Genomic DNA, 20514 nt, shown 5'->3' with positions numbered 1-20514 from the left:
GGCCACTTTTTACACTTCTGCACTACACTACTTTTACCGTTTATCGCTCGGTCATGCAACTTACCACCCAAATGAAGTTTACCTCCTTTTCTTCTCACTAATAGAGCTTTCATTTGGTGGTATTTCATTTCTGCTGACATTTTTACTTTTTTTGTTATTAATCAAAATGTAACGATTTTTTTGCAAAAAATCGAAATTTTTCACTTTCAGCTGTAAAATTTTGCAATAAAAACGACATCCATATATACATTTTTTGCTAAATTTATTGTTCTACATGTCCTTGATTAAAAAAAAAATGTTTGGGCAAAAAAAAAATGGTTTGGGTAAAAGTTATAGCGTTTACAAACTATGGTATAAAAATGTGAATTTCCGCTTTTTGAAGCAGCTCTGACTTTCTGAGCACCTGTCATGTTTCCTGAGGTTCTACAATGCACAGACAGTAGAAAACCCCCACAAATGACCCCATTTCGGAAAGTCTCATATTTCACTAACTTGCGACAAAAAATAAAAAAATTCTACGAACTCGCCATGCCCCTCACGGAATACCTTGGGGTGTCTTCTTTCCAAAATGGGGTCACTTGTGGCGTAGTTATACTGCCCTGGCAATTTAGGGGCCCATATGTGTGAGAAGTACTTTGCAATCAAAATCTGTAAAAAATGACTGGTGAAATCCGAAAGGTGCACTTTGGAATGTGGGTCCCTTTGCCCACCTAGGCTGCAAAAAAGTGTCACACATCTGGTATTGCCGTACTCAGGAGAAGTTGGGGAATGTGTTTTGGAGTGTCATTTTACATATACCCATGCTGGGTGAGAGAAATATCTTGGTCAAATGCCAACTTTGTATAACAAAATGGGAAAAGTTGTCTTTTGCCAAGATATTTCTCTCACCCAGCATGGGTATATGTAAAATGACACCACAAAACACATTCCCCAACTTCTCCTGAGTACGGCGATACCAAATGTGTGAAACTTTTTTGCAGCCTAGATGCGCAAAGGTGCCTAAATTCCTTTTAGGAGGGCATTTTTAGACATTTGGATCCCAGAATTCTTCTCACGCCTTAGGGCCCCTAAAAAGTCAGGGCAGTATAAATACCCCACATGTGACCCCACTTTGGAAAGAAAACACACCAAGGTATTCAATGAGGGGCCTGGCGAGTTTATAGAATTTTTTTGGGGGGGCATAAGTTAGCGGAAATTGATTATTTTTTATTTTTTTCTCACAAAGTCTCACTTTCCGCTAACTTGGGACAAAAATTTAAATCTTTCATGGACTCAATATGCCCCTCAGCGAATATCTTGGGGTGTCTTCTTTCCAAAATGGGGTGATTTGTGGGGTGTTTGTACTGCCCTGGCATTTGAGGGTCTCCGCAATCATTACATGTATGGCCAGCATTAGGAGTTTCTGCTATTCTCCTTATATTGAGCATACAGGTAATGAGATTTTTTTTTTTTTCCGATCAGAATCTGGGCTGAAAGGAAAAAATGAACTCCACCCAACAGCCATACCTACTTAGCTCGTATGCCCTGGCAAACCAGATTTCTCCATTCACATCAATCGATGTGGATGAATAAATCATTGCCGGGATTTTTTTTTTTTTATATATACAAAGTGTTTGCCAAAGCATAGGAACGCCGCCTCCTCCTCAGCTCGTATGCCTTGGCAAACGTATCTTTTACTGCAGAGGAGAAATCTCGTCTTGCAGCGCCGCATACACCGACTTGCGTGTAATCTGACAGCAGCGCAATGCTTCTGTCAGAATGCACATCAGTGCTGCAGCTAGTCGATCGGTTGGTCCACCTGGAAGGTAAAAAAAATAAAAATAAAGAAAAAACCAGGCCGCAATGCAATAATTTTATTAACTTTGGAACAGAACATATAAACTTTAACTTTTTGAACTAAACATTAACCTTTTTGCTTACTGGTGTTTTTTTTTGTTTTTTTTTTACCTTTATAGAACAAACCTCTCCTTCCCCATGGGTCAATGTGCAAAGCGCAAATCGCCCAAAGATGTGGCGAAGTGCGTTATGCACTTTGTCCCAGGTGAAAGGAGAGGTTGGCAGCAGCTGTATGTGAATGGGCCCTGTGTGCCTGTCCTGGTGAGATGTGATCCCTATGCTAAGTGTACCTGTGTGTGGTACTTCCGGAAAAACTCTCCAAAGCATAGGGCAGGGTGGTCAGGACAGTCAGGACAGAAATAGCGGGTGTCACGCCTTATTCCACTCCTGCTACAGACACAACATTTTTTTCGGGGTGGCGGTCGGTTTGAGGTACCAGTAACAACTATGGGGAAATGTCGCTCGTGTAGACGGCTAACTACACTGGTGGATGGGGCCACGGAACCTCCTGGGTACAGGAGGTTCGCGATGAACTCTTCCTGAAATTTGAGGAAGGATCCAGTTCTCCCAGCCTTACTGTAGAGAACAAAACTATTATACAGAGCCAATTGAATTAAATATACAGACACCTTCTTATACCAGCGTCTGGTTCTGCGGGACACTAAATACGGAGCCAACATCTGGTCATTGAAGTCTACCCCTCCCATGTGAAGGTTATAGTCGTGGACTGAGAGGGGCTTTTCAATGACACGGGTTGCTTGCTCAATTTGGATTGTCATGTCTGCGTGAATGGAGGAGAGCATGTAAACGTCACGCTTGTCTCTCCATTTCACCGCGAGCAGTTCTTCGTTACACAATGCAGCCCTCTGCCCCCTTGCAAGACGGGTGGTAACGAGCCGTTGGGGGAAGCCAGCGCGATTAGTTCACGCGGTGCCACAGGCGCCAATCCGTTCTAGAAACAAATGCCTAAAGAGGGCCACACTTGTGTAGAAATTGTCCACATAAAGATGGTACCCCTTGCCAAATAAGGGTGACACCAAGTCCCAGACTGTCTTCCCACTGCTCCCCAGGTAGTCAGGGCAACCGACCGGCTCCAGGGTCTGATCTTTTCCCTCACAGATCCGAATTTTGTGGGTATAGCCTGTGGCCCTTTCACAGAGCTTATACAATTTGACCCCATACCGGGCGCGCTTGCTTGGGATGTATTGTTTGAAGCCAAGGCGCCCGGTAAAATGTATAAGGGACTCGTCTACGCAGATGTTTTGCTCAGGGGTATACAAATCTGCAAATTTCTGGTTGAAATGGTCTATGAGGGGCCGAATTTTGTGGAGCCGGTCAAAAGCTGGGTGGCCTCTGGGACGGGAGGTGGTGTTGTCGCTAAAGTGCAGGAAACGCAGGATGGTCTCAAATCGTGTCCTGGACATAGCAGCAGAGAACATGGGCATGTGATGAATTGGGTTCGTGGACCAATATGACCGCAATTCATGCTTTTTAGTTAGACCCATGTTGAGGAGAAGGCCCAGAAAAAAATTGAATTCGGAAACTTGGACTGGTTTCCACCGGAAAGACTGGGCATAAGAGCTTCCCGGGTTAGCGGATATAAATTGTGTGGCATACCGATTTGTTTCAGCCACGACTAAGTCCAAGAGCTCCGCAGTCAAGAATAGCTCAAAAAATCCCAGGGCCGAACCGATCTGAGCTGTCTCAACCCAAACTCCAGACTGGGCGGTGAAAGGGGGAACTACAGGTGCGGCTGAAGTTGGGGACTGCCAATCAGGGTTTGCCAGCACCTCAGGGATTCTAGGGGCTCTACGGGCACGTCTTTGCGGTGGCTGCGACGGGGTCACTACTGCTCGTGCCACCGTACCAGCTTCAACTGCCCTTCTGGTGCTCGCTACTTCACCAAGTTGTACGGCAGTGCTGGTACTAGGTCCAGGAAGGGCTGCGCTGCTGGTGTATGCCTCACCATGTAATCCGACAGCACCAGCCCCACTCTGCTGCTCTTGAAGCGGATCCTGCGCAACCTGTGGTCTAGCGACACGGGGCCGGGTACGCCTGGTGCTATCAGGGACCTCAGCCTCCTCGTCCAAACTTTGGGTCAGAGAGCCACTGCTTTCTACAGGTTCGTATTCTGACCCACTAGATTCATCAGATGAGGGTTCCCATTCCTCATCCGACTGGGTCAGAAGCCTGTAGGCCTCTTCAGAAGAATACCCCCTGTTTGACATTTGGGCAACTAAATTTAGGGGTATTCCCTGAGACTACCCAAGAAAAAAAGCAAGCCTGTCTTACAAAGGAGAGGCTAGCGAAGTACCGGAGGCCGCTGCGGTTGATAAAAAATATCAAAACAGATTTTTTTATCGCCGCAGCGCGTGTAAAGTGAATGTGCAGTGATCAAAAAAAAATATATTTTTTGTCACTGCGGTGGGGCGGGCGTGGGTGAACGCACGTGTGGGCGACCGATCAAGCCTGATCGGGCAAACACTGCGTTTTGGGTGGAGGGCGAACTAAAGTGACACTAATACTATTATAGATCTGACCGTGATCAGTTTTGATCACTTACAGATACTATAAAAGTACAAATGCTGATTAGCGATACGCTAATCAGCGAATAAGGGACTGTGGTGCGGTGGGCTGGGCGCTAACCGATCGCTAAACCGATCGTTAATTGGGGTGCTGGGAGGTGATCTGGGGGCTAAGTGTGGTGTTGGTGGGTACTCACAGTGATGTGTGCTCCTCTGCTGGAACCAACCGACCAAAAGAAGGAGCAGAGGAGCACAGCAGCCATATAACCACATCATATTTACTAAATATGATGTGTTATCTGGCTGCTGATTTGTTTTTTTGAAAATCAACAACCTGCCAGCCACAATCATTGGCTGGCAGGTTGATGACGAACTTGTCTCTTATGCGCATGTGCCGGCCGGCTTTCCCTGAAATCTCGCGTCTCCAGAGAAACAGGACCGGCGCAAAGACGCAATCCTGCGTACGGCGGTCCTGAGCAGGTTAATAGACTTTATAAGACTTGTACTGACATATATATAACTAAATATGCTAATTGGGCCTGTCAGTGTCCCTTTAAGGATAGCTCCTGATACACCAAGGGGAGCCCCAAGTCTGCGAAATACATGCTTGCTACGTGCGGTGGGCTGGGTTAGCGCCCAGCCCACCGCACTGCAGTCACTGATTCGCTGATTAGCGTATGGCTAATCAGCATTTGTACTTTTATAGTATCTGGAAGTGATCAAAACTGATCATGATCAGATCTATAATAGTATTAGTGTCACTTTAGTTCGCCCTCCACCCAAAACGCAGTGTTTGCCCGATCAGGCCTGATCGGTCGCCCACACGTGCGTTCGCCCACACCCGCCCCACCGCAGTGACAAAAAATATATATTTTTTGATCACTGCACATTCACTTTAGACGCGCTGCGGCGATAAAAAAAATCAGTTTTGATATTTTTTATCAACCGCAGCGGCCTCCGGTACTTCGCTAGCCTCCCATTTGTAAGACAGGCTTGCTTTTTTTTCTTGGGTAGTCTCAGAGAATACCCCTAAATTTAGTTGCCCAAATGTCAAACAGGGGGTATTCTTCTGAAGAGGCCTACAGGCTTCTGACCCAGTTGGATGAGGAATGGGAACCCTCATCTGATGAATCTAGTGGGTCAGAATACGAACCTGTAGAAAGCAGTGGCTCTCTGACCCAAAGTTCGGACGAGGAGGCTGAGGTCCCTGATAGCACCAGGCGTACCCGGCCCCGTGTCGCTAGACCACAGGTTGCGCAGGATCCGCTTCAAGGGCAGCAGAGTGGGGCTGGCGCTGTCGGATTATGTGGTGAGGCATACAACAGCAGCGCAGCCCTCCCTGGACCTAGTACCAGCACTGCCGTACAACCTGGTGAAATGGCGAGCACCAGAAGGGCAGTTGAAGCTGGTACGGTGGCACGAGCAGTAGTGACCCCGTCGCAGCCACCGCAAAGACGGGCCCGTAGAGCCCCTAGAATCCCTGAGGTGCTGGCAAACCCTGATTGGCAGTCCCCAACTTCAGCCGCACCTGTAGTTCCCCCTTTCACCGCCCAGTCTGGAGTTCGGGTTGAGACAGCTCAGATCGGTTTGACCCTGGGATTTTTGGAGCTGTTCTTGACTGCGGAGCTCTTAGACATAGTCGTGGCCGAAACAAACAGGTATGCCACACAATTTATAACCGCCAACCCGGGAAGCTATTATGCCCAGCCTTTCCGGTGGAAACCAGTCCAAGTTTCCGAAATTAAAATTTTTCTGGGCCTTCTCCTCAACATGGGTCTAACTAAAAAGCATGAATTGCGGTCATATTGGTCCACGAACCCAATTCATCACATGCCCATGTTCTCTGATGCTATGTCCAGGGCACGTTTTGAGGCCATCCTGCATTTCCTGCACTTTAGCGACAACACCGCCTCCCGTCCCAGAGGCCACCCAGCTTTTGACTGGCTCCACAAAATTCGGCCCCTCATAGACCATTTCAACCTGAAATTTTCAGATTTGTATACCACCGAGCAAAAAATATACGTAGACGAGTCCCTAATACATTTTACCGGGCGCCTTGGCTTCAAACAATACATCCCAAGCAAGCGCGCCCGGTATGGGGTCAAATTGAATAAGCTCTGTGAAAGGGCCACAGGCTATACCCACAAATTTCGGATCTATGAGGGAAATGATCAGACCCTGGAGCCGGTCGGTTGCCCTGACTTCCTGGGGAGCAGTGGGAAGACAGTCTGGGACTTGGTGTCACCCTTATTCGGCAAGGGGTACCATCTTGATGTGGACAATTTCTACACAAGTGTGGCCCTCTTTAGGCATTTGTTTCAAGAACAGATTGGCGCGCGGGCTTCCCCCAACGGCTCGTTACCACCCGTCTTGCAAGGGGGGAGAGGGTAACGAAGAACTGCTCGCGGTGAAATAGAGAGACAAGCGTGACGTTTACATGCTCTCCTCCATTCACGCAGACACAACAATACAAATTGAGCGAGCAACCCGTGTCATTAAAACCCCTCTCAGTCCACGACTATAACCTTCACATGGAAGGGGTGGACTTCAATGACCAGATGCTGTCTCCGTATTTATTTTCCCGCAGAACCAGACGCTGGTATAAGAAGGTGTCTGTATATTTGATTCAATTGGCTCTGTATAATAGTTTTGTTCTCTACAGTAAGGCTGGGAGAACTGGATCCTTCCTCAAATTTCAGGAAGAGATCATCGAGAACCTCCTGTACCCAGGAGGTTCCGTGGCCTCATCCACCAGTGTAGTTAGCCGTTTACACGAGCGACATTTCCCCAATGTCGTTGCCGGTACCTCAACCCAACCGTCACCCCGAAAAAGATGTCGTGTCTGTAGCAGGAGTGGAATAAGGCGTGACACCCGCTATTTCTGTCCTGACTGTCCTGACCACCCTGCCCTATGCTTAGGGGAGTGTTTCTGGAAGTACCACACACAGGTACACTTAGCATAGGGATCACATCTCACCAGGACAGGCACACAGGGCTATTAGGGCCCATTCACATACAGCTGCTGCAAACGTCTCCTTTCACCTGGGACAAAGTGCATAACGCACTTCGCCACATCTTTGGGCGATTTGCGCTTTGCACATTGACCCATGGGGAAGGAGAGGTTTGTTCTATAAAGGTAAAAAAAAACAAAAAAAAAACACCAGTAAGCAAAAAGGTTAATGTTCAATTAAAAAAGGTAAAGTTTATATGTTCTGTTCCAAAGTTAATAAAATTATTGCGTTGCGGCCTGGTTTTTTCTTTTTTTTTTTTACCTTCCAGGTGGACCAACCGATCCACTAGCTGCAGCACTGATGTGCATTCTGACAGAAGCATTGCGCTGCGGTCAGATTACACGCAAGTCGGTGTATGCGGCATTGCAAGACGAGATTTCTCCTCTGCAGTAAAAGATACGTTTGCCAAGGCATACGAGCTGAGGAGGAGGCAGTGTTCCTATGCTTTGGCAAACACTTTGTATATAAAAAAAAAATAAAAAAATAAAAATCCCGGCAATGATTTATTCATCCACATCGATTGATGTGAATGGAGAAATCTGGTTTGCCAGGGCATACGAGCTAAGTGGGTATGGATGTTGGGCGGAGCTCCTATGTCCTGGCAGACGCCTTTCCCCTCCTTTTTTTTTGGCAGAGATTTTTTCATCCACATTGTTCGATGCGAATGAAGAAATCTGTGCCGTTCATTTTTTTCTTTCAGCCCAGAGGCTGAACGGAAAAAAAAATCTCGTTAGCTGTATGCTCAATATAAGGAGAATAGCAGAAACTCCTAATGCTGGCCATACATGTAATGATTGCGGAGACCCTCAAATGCCAGGGCAGTACAAACACCCCACAACTGACCCCATTTTGGAAAGAAGACACCCCAAGGTATTCGCTGAGGGGCATATTGAGTCCATGAAATATTTAAACTATTGTCCAAAGTTAGCGGAAAGTGAGACTTTGTGAGAAAAAACTAAAAAAAACAATTTCCGCTAACTTATGCAAAAAAAAATAAAAAAATTCTATGAACTCGCCAGGCCCCTGAATGCCTTGGGGTGTCTTCTTCCAAAGTGGGGTCACATGTGGGGTATTTATACTGCCCTGGCTTTTTAGGGGCCCTAAAGCGTGAGTAGAAGTCTGGGATCCAAATGTCTAAAAATGCCCTCCTAAAAGGAATTTAGGCACCTTTGCGCATCTAGGCTGCAAAAAAGTGTCACACATGTGGTATCACCGTACTCAGGAGAAGATGGGGAATGTGTTTTGGGGTGTCATTTTACATATACCCATGCTGGGTGAGATAAATTTCTTGGTCAAATGCCAACTTTTTATAAAAAAATGGGAAAAGTTGTCTTTTGCCAAGATATTTCTCTCACCCAGCATGGGTATATGTAAAATGAAACTCCAAAACACATTCCCCAACTTCTCCTGAGTACGGCAATACCAGATGTGTGACACTTTATTGCAGCCTAGGTGGGCAAAGGGGCACACATTCCAAAGAGCACCTTTCGGATTTCGCAGGCCATTTTTTACACATTTTTATTGCAAACTACTTCTCACACATATGGGCCCCTAAATTGCCAGGGCAGTATAACTACGCCACAAGTGACCCCATTTTGGAAGGGAGACACCCCAAGGTATTCCGTGAGGGGCATGGCGAGTTCCTAGAATTTTTTATTTTTTGTCGCAAGTTGATAGAATATGAGACTTTGTAAGGAAAAAAAAAAAAAAAATCATCATTTTCCGCTAACTTGTGACAAAAAATAAAAAATTCTAGGAACTTGCCATGCCCCTCACGGAATACCTTGGGGTGTCTTCTTTCCAAAATGGGGTCACTTGTGGCGTAGTTATACTGCCCTGGCAATTTAGGGGCCCAAATGTGTGAGAAGTACTTTGCAATCGAAATGTGTAAAAAAAATGACCTGCAAAATCCGAAAAGAGCACATTGGAATATGTGCCCCTTTGCCCACCTTGGCTGCAAAAAAGTGTCACACATGTGGTATCGTCGTACTCAGGAGAAGTTGGGGAATGTGTTTTGGGGTGTCATTTTACATATACCCATGCTGGGTGACATAAATATCTTGGTCAAATGCCAACTTTGTATAAAAAAATTGGAAAAGTTGTCTTTTGCCAAGATATTTCTCTCACCCAGCATGGGTATATGTAAAATGACACCCCAGAACACATTGCCCAACTTCTCTTTAGTACGGCGATACCAGATGTGTGACACTTTTTTGCTGCCTAGGTGGGCAAAGGGACCCACATTCCAAAGTGCACCTTTCGGATTTCACCGGTCATTTTTTACAGATTTTGATTGTAAAGTACTTCTCACACATATGGGCCCCTAAATTGCCAGGGCAGTATAACTATGCCACAAGTGACCCCATTTTGGAAAGAAGACATGCAAATTAGCTTCCGTAAGCCTATGGCTATTATTCTAGAAAGCCAAAATAATGAATTGTTGTCTACATTAGAAATAACAACTATGTTTTGAGCAAGCGCAAATGAGACAGAGAAAACTATATCTGCACCAAAGAGAGTTTCTCAATCCAATATAGCTATCTTTAAACGGGTACCCTTTTTCATTAAGGAGAGCTCCTGATACAACAAGGGGAGCCCCAAATCTGCAAAATACATGCTTGTGCATGGCAAGCTTCACGATGCTACTATGGATTTCTGGAAAGATATGCAAATTAGCTTCCATAAGCTTATGGCAGTAGATGTTAATTTGCATATCATCATTTTAGAAACCAAAATTAATGGATTGTTGCCTACATTAGTAATAACAACTATGTTTTGAGCGAGAGCATATGAGACAGAGAAAACTATATCTGCACCAAAGAGAGTTTTGTTCCGTTGACTTTTAATTGTTATAAAAAAGTACAATGGATTGCATCAATCTTTGTCAACAATTATTCTAAGCAGAATTTACCTGCACTCATCAGATCGCAGAAGATAAGCAGCTTAAGGCTTGGCAAGTACCAGCTTGGGAGACTGGTTGGGAATCCCTTGTTCCGTTGACTCTTTTCTTACTTTTCTTACTTTTAATTGTCATAAAAAAGCACAATAGATTGCATCGACCTATGTCAATGGTTATTCTAAGCTGAATGTACCTGAACTTGTCAGATCGCGGAAGAGAAGCAGCTTAAGGCTTGGCAAGTACCAGCTAGGGAGACTGGTTGGGTATCCCTTGTTCAGTTGACTATTTTTCTTACTTTTATTTATCATAGAATAACCATTGACAAACACCTTTGCAGTCCATTGTGTTTTTTATAAGCTCAATTTTTCCTGCACTCGTCAGATCGCAGAAGATAAGCAGATTATGGCTTGGGAGACTGTTTGGGAATTCCTTGTTCCGTTGATTTTTTTCTTACTTTTCTAACTTTTCTTACTTTTAATTGTCATAAAAAAGCACAATGGATTGCATTGATCTTTGTCAACGGTTGTTCTAAGCAGAATTTTCCTGCGCTCGTCAGATCGCAGAAGATAAGCTGCTTAAGGCTTGGCAAGTACCTGCTTTGGAGACTGGTTGGGAATCCCTTGTTCTGTTGACTTTTTTTCCTTACTTTTCTTTATCATATAAAAAACACAATGGACTGCAAAGAGGTTTGTCAATGGATATTCTAAGCTGAATGTACCTGCACTCGTCAGATCGCAGAAGATAAGAAGCTTAATGCTTGGCAAGTACCAGCTTGGGAGACTGGTTGGGAATACCTTGTTCCTTTGACACTTTTCTTACATTTAATTGTCACAAAAAAGCACAATGGATTGCATTGACATTTGTCAACAGTTATTCTTAGCTGAATGTACCTGCACTCGTCAGATTGCAGAAGATAAGCAGCTTAAGGATTGGCAAGTACCAGCTTGGGAGACTGGTTGGGAATCCCTTGTTCCGTTACCTTTTTTTCTTACTTTTCTTTATCATATAAAAAAAAACACAATGGACTGCAACGGGGTTTGTTAATGGTTATTCTAAGCTGAATGTACCTGCACTCGTCAGATCGCAGAAGATAAGCAGCTTAAGGCTTGGCAAGTACCAGCTTGGAAGACTGGTTGGGAATCCCTTGTTCCGTTGACTTTTTTCTTACTTTTCTTACTTTTAATTGTCATAAAAAAGCAAAAAGTATTGCATTAATCTTTGGCAACGGTTATTCTAAGCTGAATGTACCTGCACTCGTCAGATCGCAGAAGATAAGCAGCTTAAGGCTTGGCAAGTACCAGCTTGGGAGACTGGTTGGGAATCCCTTGTTCCGTTGACTTTTTTTCTTACTTTTCTTTATCATATAAAAAAAAACCACAATGGACTGCAAAGGGGTTTGTCAATTGTTATTCTAAGCTCAATTTTACCTGCACTCGTCAGATCGCAGGAGATAAGCAGCTTAAGGCTTGGCAAGTACCAGCTTGGGAGACTGGTTGGGAATCCCTTGTTCCGTTGACTTTTTTCTTACTTTTCTTACTTTTAATTGTCATAAAAAAGCACAATGGATTGCATTGATCTTTGTCAACGGTTATTCTAAGCTGAATGTACCTGCACTCGTCAGATTGCAGAAACTAAGTAGCTTAAGGCTTGGCAAGTACCAGCTTGGGAGACTGGTTGGGAATCACTTGTTCCGTTGCCTTTTTTTCTTACTTTTCTTTATCATAAAAAAACACAATGGACTGCAAAGGGGTTTGTCAATGGTTATTCTAAGCTCAATTTTTCCTGCACTCTTCAGATCGCAGAAGATCAGCAGATTATGGCTTGGGGGAATGTTTGGGAATTCCTTGTTCCGTTGACTTTTTTCTTACTTTTCTTACTTTTAATTGTCATAAAAAAGCACAATGGATTGCATTGATCTTTGTCAACGGTTATTCTAAGCTGAATGTACCTGCACTCGTCAGATCGCAGAAAATAAGCAGCTTAAGGCTTGGCAAGTACCAGCTTGGAAGACTTATTGGGAATCCCTTGTTCCGTTGACACTTTTCTTACTTTTCATACTTTTCTTACTTTTAATTGTACATAAAAAAGCACAATTGATTGCATTGATCCTTGTCGACGGTTATTATAAGCTGAATCTACCTGCCCTTGTCAGATCGCAGAAGACAAGCAGCTTAAGGGTTGGCAAGTACCAGCTTGGATGACTGGTTGGGAATCCCTTGTTCCGTTGACTTTTTTCTTACTTTTCTTACTTTTAATTGTCATAAAAAAGCACAATGGATTGCATTAATTTTTGGCAATGGTTATTCTAAGCTGAATGTACCTGCACTCGTCAGATCGCAGAAGATAAGCAGCTTAAGGCTTGGCAAGTACCAGGTCGGGAGACTAGTTGGGAATCCCTTGATCCATTGACTTTTTTTCTTACTTTTCTTTATCATATAAAAAAAAACACAATGGACTGCAAAGGGGTTTGTCAATTGTTATTCTAAGCTGAATGTTCCTGCACTCGTCAGATCGCAGAAGATAAGCAGCTTAAGGCTTGGCAAGTACCAGCTTGGGAGACTGGTTGGGAATCCCTTGTTCCGTTGACTTTTTTCTTACTTTTCTTACTTTTAATTGTCATAAAAAAGCACAATGGATTGCATTGATCTTTGTCAACGGTTATTCTAAGCTCAATTTTTCCTGAACTCGTCAGATCGCAGAAGATAAGCAGCTTAAGGCTTGGCAAGTACCAGCTTGGGAGACTGGTTGGGAATCCCTTGTTCCGTTGACTTTTTTCTTACTTTTCTTACTTTTAATTGTCATAAAAAAGCACAATGGATTGCATTGATCTTTGTCAACGGTTATTCTAAGCTGAATGTACCTGCACTCGTCAGATCGCAGAAGATAAGCAGCTTAAGGCTTGGCAAGTACCAGCTTGGAAGACTTGTTGGGAATCACTTGTTCTGTTGACTCTTTTCTTACTTTTAATTGTCATAAAAAAGCACAATGGATTGCATTGATCTTTGTCAACGGTTATTCTAAGCTGAATGTACCTGCACTCGTCAGATCGCAGAAGATAAGCAGATTATGGCTTGGGGGAATGTTTGGGAATTCCTTGTTCCGTTGATTTTTTCTTACTTTTAATTGTCATAAAAAAGCACAATGGATTGCATTGATCTTTGTCAACGGTTAATCTAAGCTGAATGTTACTGCACTCGTCAGAACGCAGAAGACAAGCAGCTTAAGGCTTGGCAAGTACCAGCTTGGAAGACTTGTTGGGAAGCGTCAATTTTGACGTAAATTTGTTTTCCCTCAGTCCTAACAGCAGCACAAGTGGGGTATTCGCCCCTGTGAAGCTGGTCAGGACAGGCGGAATTTTTGCTGAATAAAATTCTGCATCTCTAGTAATTAATTAATTAATTAACTCCCCCCTCCTTATATAGGCCGCCCTCACACAGGGCTAGTTGCTTTTTTAACAAGTAAACATAACAGCATAGAGGGAGGGATATTTGTGTTCTGCTGTTAGGACTAAGGGAAAACAAATTTACGTCAAAATTGACGCTTCCCTTTCGTCCTAACCAGCAGCACAAGTGGGGAAGTAGCAAGGAACCTCACACAAATCTTGGGAGGGCAAAGGACTAGCACTAAGTAGCTAATAATCCCACAGGAGTTAGAGAGCTGACCTATGGACGAGCAGCATCTAGCACGGACCGTCCAAAGGCTGTTCCCTCAGAACGCCTATTCTCTAGGCGGTAATGGGCAATAAAGGTGTTTTGCGTGCTCCACGAGGCAGCCGCACAAATTTGCTCTAAGGGGATTAGCTTCCTTTCCGCATATGATGTAGAAACTGCCCTTGTAGAATGGGCAGATAAGAAAGATGGCGGTGGTAAGTCTTGGGACGTAAAAGCCAGCTTAATAGCGTCCTTAATCCATCTGCTCAAGGTGGGCTTGGAAACCTTGAGCCCTTTATTGTTCCCCGAATAAGAGATCAGCAGATTTTCTGATCTCCTGAACTCTTCCGTTCTATTCAAATAAATTCTAAGGACTCTTGGGATGTCCAAGGAAAGTAATCTCTCCTCCTCAGGAGAGTTAGAGGTAGGAGACAACACCGGCAGTGTTATCGTCTGGTTGGTGTTCGCAAACGAAGGAACCTTTGGTAAAAAGGTAGGCAGAAATCTTAACAGGACCTTGTCCTGCAGAAAACTTAAGTATGGTTCCGCTGCCGCCAGAGCCTGGAGCTCCCCAACCCTCTTGGCTGATGTTATGGCCAAGAGAAAGGTAACCTTGAGGGAAAGGTACTTTAAGTCTACCTGTTCCAAAGGCTCGAAGCGGGGGGGGGCACAACCCCCTTAGGACCACTGGCAGCTCCCACTCAGGGATTGGTCTCTGGATGCTGGGCCTAAGCCTCTGAGCACCCTTAAGGAACCTCTTAATTAGGGGGTCCTGAGAAATTGGCTTACCAAGGCATGCTGACAAGGCAGCGATGTGAGCTCTCAATGTAGATGGGCTTAGACCCTTGTCTAGACCATCTTGCAGGAATTGAAGAATCTCAGAGAGAGGAGGATCTGAGGAAACTACCTCTCTATCCGTGCACCATCGCATAAATATCTTGAATATGCGGGAATATTTCTGATTCGTAGAATCCGCTCTGGAGTGAGAGATTGTTCTCAGGACCTCCACCGAAAGCCCTCTAGCTTCTAGAAGGGACCGGTCAGTCTCCAGGCTGTCAGACTGAGCCTCCTCAGATCTAGACAGGGACCTGTGTCCTGATACACAAGGTCCTGTATTAGGGGAAGTCTCCAATAATTGCCCTGACTCATCTGCATGAGCTGGGTGAACCAAGACATCTTCGGCCAGAATGGGATGATGGCTATCACTGAGGTCTGGTCTTGCTTGATCTTCATCAATACCCTTGGTATCATGGAAATTGGAGGGAATACATAGGCCAGCCTGAACCTCCATGTTATGGACAGAGCATCTATCGCTACCGGATTGTCCTCCTTGTACAAGGAGCAGAATTTGCTTACTTTGGCGTTCAGACGGGTTGCCATCAAATCGATCTCTGGAGTCCCCCAGCATTGGACTATCCTGGAGAAGATTTTGTCGTTCAGGGACCATTCTCCTGGTTCCGGAAGGCCCCGACTTAGGTCCGTACTCTCACGGCTTGACCCTGAATGAGAGGTGAGAAGTGATTGAGGGCTAACCTCACCGCCCTTATCTCCCTCAGATTGGACGACAGGAGTCTCTCCTGAGGCTTCCAGGTATTCTGAACTGTATTGCGTCCCAGATGGGCTCCCCAGCCCAGAAGGGAGGCGTCCGTGGTCAGGATCACCCAAGTAGGTTGGGTTAGAGGCATTCCATCCACTAGGTTCTTCCACCACCTGAGGGAGGAACGGACTTCTGCAGACAGGGAGTGGTTCCGATCTAGGTCTCTGGGTTTGCGATTCCAAACCGCTAAGACTTCCTCTTGTAGTGGCCGAAGATGCCACAAGGCCCAAGGTACTGCCTCTGCAGACGCTGACATGTGGCCTATCATCCTCATTAGAACCCGAATAGACACCCGCCTGGGGGGTAGGAGAAACTCTGCAGCCCTTATTACTTTGTCTCTCCTCTGAGGAGATAGATATAGGGTCATTAGTTGTGAATCTATCACAAACCCCAGAAACCGCCTTGTAGTAGAGGGGACCAGCTCTGATTTGTCCCAATTCACGAGCCACCCTAGGTTCTGCAGAGTGTGGAGAGCTTGTTGAAGCTGGGCTTGTAAGATGCCTGCGGACGCGGCTTTTAAAAGCCAGTCGTCTAAATAAGGGACGACCTCTAAGCCGAGGAGCCTTAAGTGGGCGACCACAGGAGCCACAACCTTTGTGAAGGTGTGTGGAGCAGAGGAGATGCCAAAGGGCAACACAGCAAACTGGTAGTGCTTCACTACCTCCTTTATGCAGACAGCAACTCTGAGAAATTTCCTGTGGGCCGGACAGATAGGAACATGAAGGTAAGCATCCTTCAGATCTATCGTCACCATCACGTCTGCCGGGTTCAGGATGTTGAGGACTGAGCGAATGGTTTCCATCCGGAAACGCTTCTTTCTGATAAACCGATTTAGGTAACGCAGATCGATAATCATGCGCCAGTCTCCTGACGGCTTTGGAACGAGAAAGATGGGAGAATACACTCCCTGACCGAGCTCTTGAGGAGGAACCTCCTCTAAGGCCCCTTTGACAATGTACTGGAGTACAGAGTCTTCCAGGATCAGTTGTCTGCTGGGTGTTAGACGTCCTGTGAGGACGAACCTCTCTTGAGGTTGGGAACTGAAATCGATCCTGTAACCGGTGCTGATGACCTGCAGCACCCAAGGATCTGGAATTATTTTCTCCCAAAAATTTCTGAACAAAAATAAACGACCTCCTACTGGAGGATTCAGGCAGGGAGATTCGGGTGGGAGTGAGGGGGGTGGGGATGGGGAGGTGACGGGCTGCCGAGAGTCATTGCTCAGCCCTGCGGTTCCCGCGACCGCGACCTCTACCTCTCCTGTTAATTTTGGAACGTCTCTGGTTCCTCTCTCTTCCTTGGAATCTCCCCCCTCTGCCTCTCCCACATCCTCGAAAGGATTGCTGAGGGAGTGATTTTCCCTTCTTGTCTGCTAGACTCTCCATGAGGCGGTCTAGCTCGGAGCCGAACAACCTGCCAGGCTCGTAAGGGAGGGAGCACAAATTAAATTTTGACATGTTGTCCGCTACCCAGGGCTTCAGCCATAAGGGCCGTCTGCTGGCAGCAGACAAAGAGCCATTGACTTGGCAGCAAGCCTTAGCTGCTGCTGAGATGCATCCGCCAAAAAATCAATGCCTAATAGAAGGGTCTTGAATTGATCCAGGATATCATCTCTGGTGATTCCCGAGTCTATGTCTGCCTGGATCTTCAGCGTACGGGCGCGAATGAACTCAGACACCTCGGTACCGGCTATGGCCACAGAGGCAGAGGCGGACACTGCAGCATAGTTGCGCCTAAGCGAACATTCTGCGCGTCTATCCAGGGGATCCTTCAGGTTACTCCCGTCATCGGAAGGTACCAAAGTTCTTTTAGAAAGCTTGGCTATCGCCATATCCACCTTAGGCGGAGGGACCCAATCCAGGGAGTCCCCGTCCTGTAGGGGGAACATCAGCTTAAACCTCTTGGTTAAGACCGGTCCTTTTTCTGGATGTTTCCATTCGGTCGCCATTAGTTTTTTAAGCGACTCGTCCACTTTGAAGGCCCTTGGCCCCCTAGCGGTGGAGTGTGGAGCTTCCCCATGCTCAACATCCTGGTCCCTTGACCTGATGGAGCGCAGTAATCTTTGTGTCTTCTCCGCCGGAAAAGAAAAGACCGACTCCTCTTCCTCAGAGGAAGAATTCTCGCCAAGCGAGATCACGTCTGACATAGGAACAGGCCCAGGCGAGGCTTGTCTGGGTCTCTTGTTGGAGACCGCCCCCTTGATCTCCGCGACAGAGGTGTCCAAGAACTCCTTCATCCAGGAAAACATTTCAACAACCGTCGGCTCAGGATTGGCTGGCCTAGGGCGGCAGCCTGGACAACGATGAAACTCGTAGCTGTCGGGTAACGGAGTGCCACAACTGGAACAAGCCAGGTGCTTCTGCTTGTGGGTGACTTTTCCTAGAAAAGAAGTAGGCACTATTAAAGCTCGTTTCAACGCGCCCAGGGGGTCAAGCGCAGACGTCAATCTTACCTTGAGATGGTGACGTCATGACTCTAAGAATTCTAAACAACCTAGAACCTTCTGATCAGAGTAGGTACTCTCATGGCCTTAGCACTGGATCAGCAAAAGTCAAGGTCAGCTGCACACAGGAACTGAGTGCAACACTGACCCTGCCAGCAGCCTGGCCTTATATAGCAGGAAGGGGAGGGCCAGGGGGAGGAGGAGCAACAGCTCCTCCCCCAAAAATCTCCAGGCTCCCCACTGAGGGACCCATTTATAAAAAACAAAGTTTTATTAACAACTTAATTGAATTCGCTCCTCCCCCCCTCCTCCACAAGCACCATCAGCTAATTCGCGCTAATTTTTATCGCGGCGGCGCTATATTTTTTTTTTTTTTTGCGGACCGGAAGTGACAATGACGCACTTCCGGTCTCGCGTCCGATACACCGGAGCTGAGAACCAATCTCAGGGCCGGCCGCAGCTTACAGAGGAGGTAGGAGGGGAGCGCAGGAGCGGAGCGGAGAGGAGACAGGGGGGGGAGGGAGCTCATAGCTCCGCTTACTGAGTACACCCTGTCTGAACTTACCGGCTACCTGCAGCCAGACCGTCCCCATACTTACGCTCCCAGCCAGGAAGGGGACAGCCGTACCACGCCTGTAAAAGAAAATTGTAACATTAAGACAAAATAAAAGCAGAAATTCAGCAAATTTCTCCCCCAACTACTGAGGGAGAGACTCAGAATAGAGTCTAGCCTGTCAGACCAACACACAGGACAAAATAAAAACAACTAGCCCTGTGTGAGGGCGGCCTATATAAGGAGGGGGGAGTTAATTAATTAATTAATTACTAGAGATGCAGAATTTTATTCAGCAAAAATTCCGCCTGTCCTGACCAGCTTCACAGGGGCGAATACCCCACTTGTGTTGCTGGTTAGGACGAAAAGGAATCCCTTGTTCCGTTGACTTTTTTCTTACTTTTCTTACTTTTAATTGTCATAAAAAAGCACAATGGATTGCATTAATCTTTGTCAATGGTTATTCTAAGCTGAATGTACCTGCACTCGTCAGATCGCAGAAGATAAGCAGCTTAAGGCTTGGCAAGTACCAGGTTGGGAGTCTGGTTGGGAATCCCTTGTTCTGTTGACTTTTTTCTTACTTTTAATTGTCATAAAAAAGCACAATGGATTGCATTGATCTTTGTCAACGGTTATTCTAAGCTGAATGTACCTGCACTCGTCAGATCGCAGAAGATAAGCAGCTTAAGGCTTGGCAAGTACCAGCTTGGGAGACTGGTTGGGAATCCCTTGTTCCGTTGACTTTTTTCTTACTTTTAATTGTCATAAAAAAGCACAATGGATTGCATTGATCTTTGTCAACGGTTATTCTAAGCTGAATGTACCTGCACTCGTCAGATCGCAGAAGGTAAACAGCTTAAGGCTTGGCAAGTACCAGCTTGGGAGACTGGTTGGGAATCCCTTGTTCCGTTGACTTTTTTCTTACTTTTAATTGTCATAAAAAAGCAAAAAGGATTGCATTGATCTTTGTCAACGGTTATTCTAAGCTGACTGCACCTGCTCTCGTCAGATCGCAGAATATAAGCAGCTTAAGGCTTGGCAAGTACCAGCTTGGGAGACTGGTTGGGAATCCCTTGTTCCGTTGACTTTTTTCTTACTTTTAATTGTCATAAAAAAGCACAATAGATTGCATATTTCTTTGTCAATGGTTATTCTAAGCTGAATGTACCTGCACTCGTCAGATCGCAGGAGATAAGCAGCTTAAGGCTTGGCAAGTACCAGCTTGGGAGACTGGTTGGGAATCCCTTGTTCCGTTGACTCTTTTCTTACTTTTAATTGTCATAAAAAAGCACAATGGATTGCATTGATCTTTGTCAACGGTTATTCTAAGCTGAATGTACCTGCACTCGTCAGATCGCAGAAGATAAGCAGCTTAAGGCTTGGCAAGTACCAGCTTGGGAGACTGGTTGGGAATCCCTTGTTCCGTTGACTTTTTTCTTACTTTTAATTGTCATAAAAAAGCACAATGGATTGCATTGATCTTTGTCAACGGTTATTCTAAGCTGAATGTACCTGCACTCGTCAGATCGCAGAAGGTAAACAGCTTAAGGCTTGGCAAGTACCAGCTTGGGAGACTGGTTGGGAATCCCTTGTTCCGTTGACTTTTTTCTTACTTTTCTTACTTTTAATTGTCATAAAAAAGCACAATGGATTGCATTGATCTTTGTCAACGGTTATTCTAAGCTGAATGTACCTGCACTCGTCAGATCGCAGAAGATAAACAGCTTAAGGCTTGGCAAGTACCAGCTTGGGAGACTGGTTGGGAATCCCTTGTTCCGTTGACTTTTTTCTTACTTTTAATTGTCATAAAAAAGCACAATAGATTGCATATATCTTTGTCAATGGTTATTCTAAGCTGAATGTACCTGCACTCGTCAGATCGCAGAAGATAAGCAGCTTAAGGCTTGGCAAGTACCAGCTTGGGAGACTGGTTGGGAATCCCTTGTTCCGTTGACTTTTTTCTTACTTTTAATTGTCATAAAAAAGCAAAAAGGATGGCA

At 45.6% G+C, this 20514-nt stretch overlaps 1 protein-coding gene and 16 pseudogenes across 1 annotated transcript in view; all 17 read left to right on the top strand.

Moving 5' to 3' along the window:
* Positions 1-10255: 10255 nt before the first annotated feature.
* On the top strand, positions 10256-10374 carry LOC122925336 (annotated as a pseudogene).
* Positions 10375-10786: 412 nt separating this feature from the next.
* LOC122925335 lies at positions 10787-10905 on the top strand (annotated as a pseudogene).
* Positions 10906-11310: 405 nt separating this feature from the next.
* LOC122925329 lies at positions 11311-11429 on the top strand (annotated as a pseudogene).
* Positions 11430-11491: 62 nt separating this feature from the next.
* On the top strand, positions 11492-11610 carry LOC122925324 (annotated as a pseudogene).
* A 581-nt stretch (positions 11611-12191) lies between these two features.
* Positions 12192-12310, top strand: LOC122925323 (annotated as a pseudogene).
* A 253-nt stretch (positions 12311-12563) lies between these two features.
* Positions 12564-12682, top strand: LOC122925333 (annotated as a pseudogene).
* Positions 12683-13103: 421 nt separating this feature from the next.
* Positions 13104-13222, top strand: LOC122925328 (annotated as a pseudogene).
* Positions 13223-18355: 5133 nt separating this feature from the next.
* LOC122927338 (hydroxysteroid 11-beta-dehydrogenase 1-like protein) overlaps positions 18356-20514 on the top strand; it is a 99080-nt gene continuing 96921 nt past the window's right edge. Inside the window, exon 1 of the mRNA XM_044279087.1 lies at positions 18356-18433. Within this exon, the coding sequence (XP_044135022.1) occupies positions 18356-18433 (78 nt within the window). The remainder of the gene's footprint in view (positions 18434-20514) is intronic.
* LOC122925287 lies at positions 18967-19085 on the top strand (annotated as a pseudogene).
* Positions 19139-19257, top strand: LOC122925252 (annotated as a pseudogene).
* LOC122925310 lies at positions 19311-19429 on the top strand (annotated as a pseudogene).
* Positions 19483-19601, top strand: LOC122925322 (annotated as a pseudogene).
* LOC122925327 lies at positions 19655-19773 on the top strand (annotated as a pseudogene).
* On the top strand, positions 19827-19945 carry LOC122925240 (annotated as a pseudogene).
* Positions 19999-20117, top strand: LOC122925298 (annotated as a pseudogene).
* Positions 20180-20298, top strand: LOC122925275 (annotated as a pseudogene).
* On the top strand, positions 20352-20470 carry LOC122925263 (annotated as a pseudogene).

The sequence above is a fragment of the Bufo gargarizans genome, chromosome 1, assembly GCF_014858855.1.
Source record: "Bufo gargarizans isolate SCDJY-AF-19 chromosome 1, ASM1485885v1, whole genome shotgun sequence".
NCBI lineage: Eukaryota > Metazoa > Chordata > Amphibia > Anura > Bufonidae > Bufo > Bufo gargarizans.
This window is presented reverse-complemented; position numbering and strand designations above follow the sequence as displayed.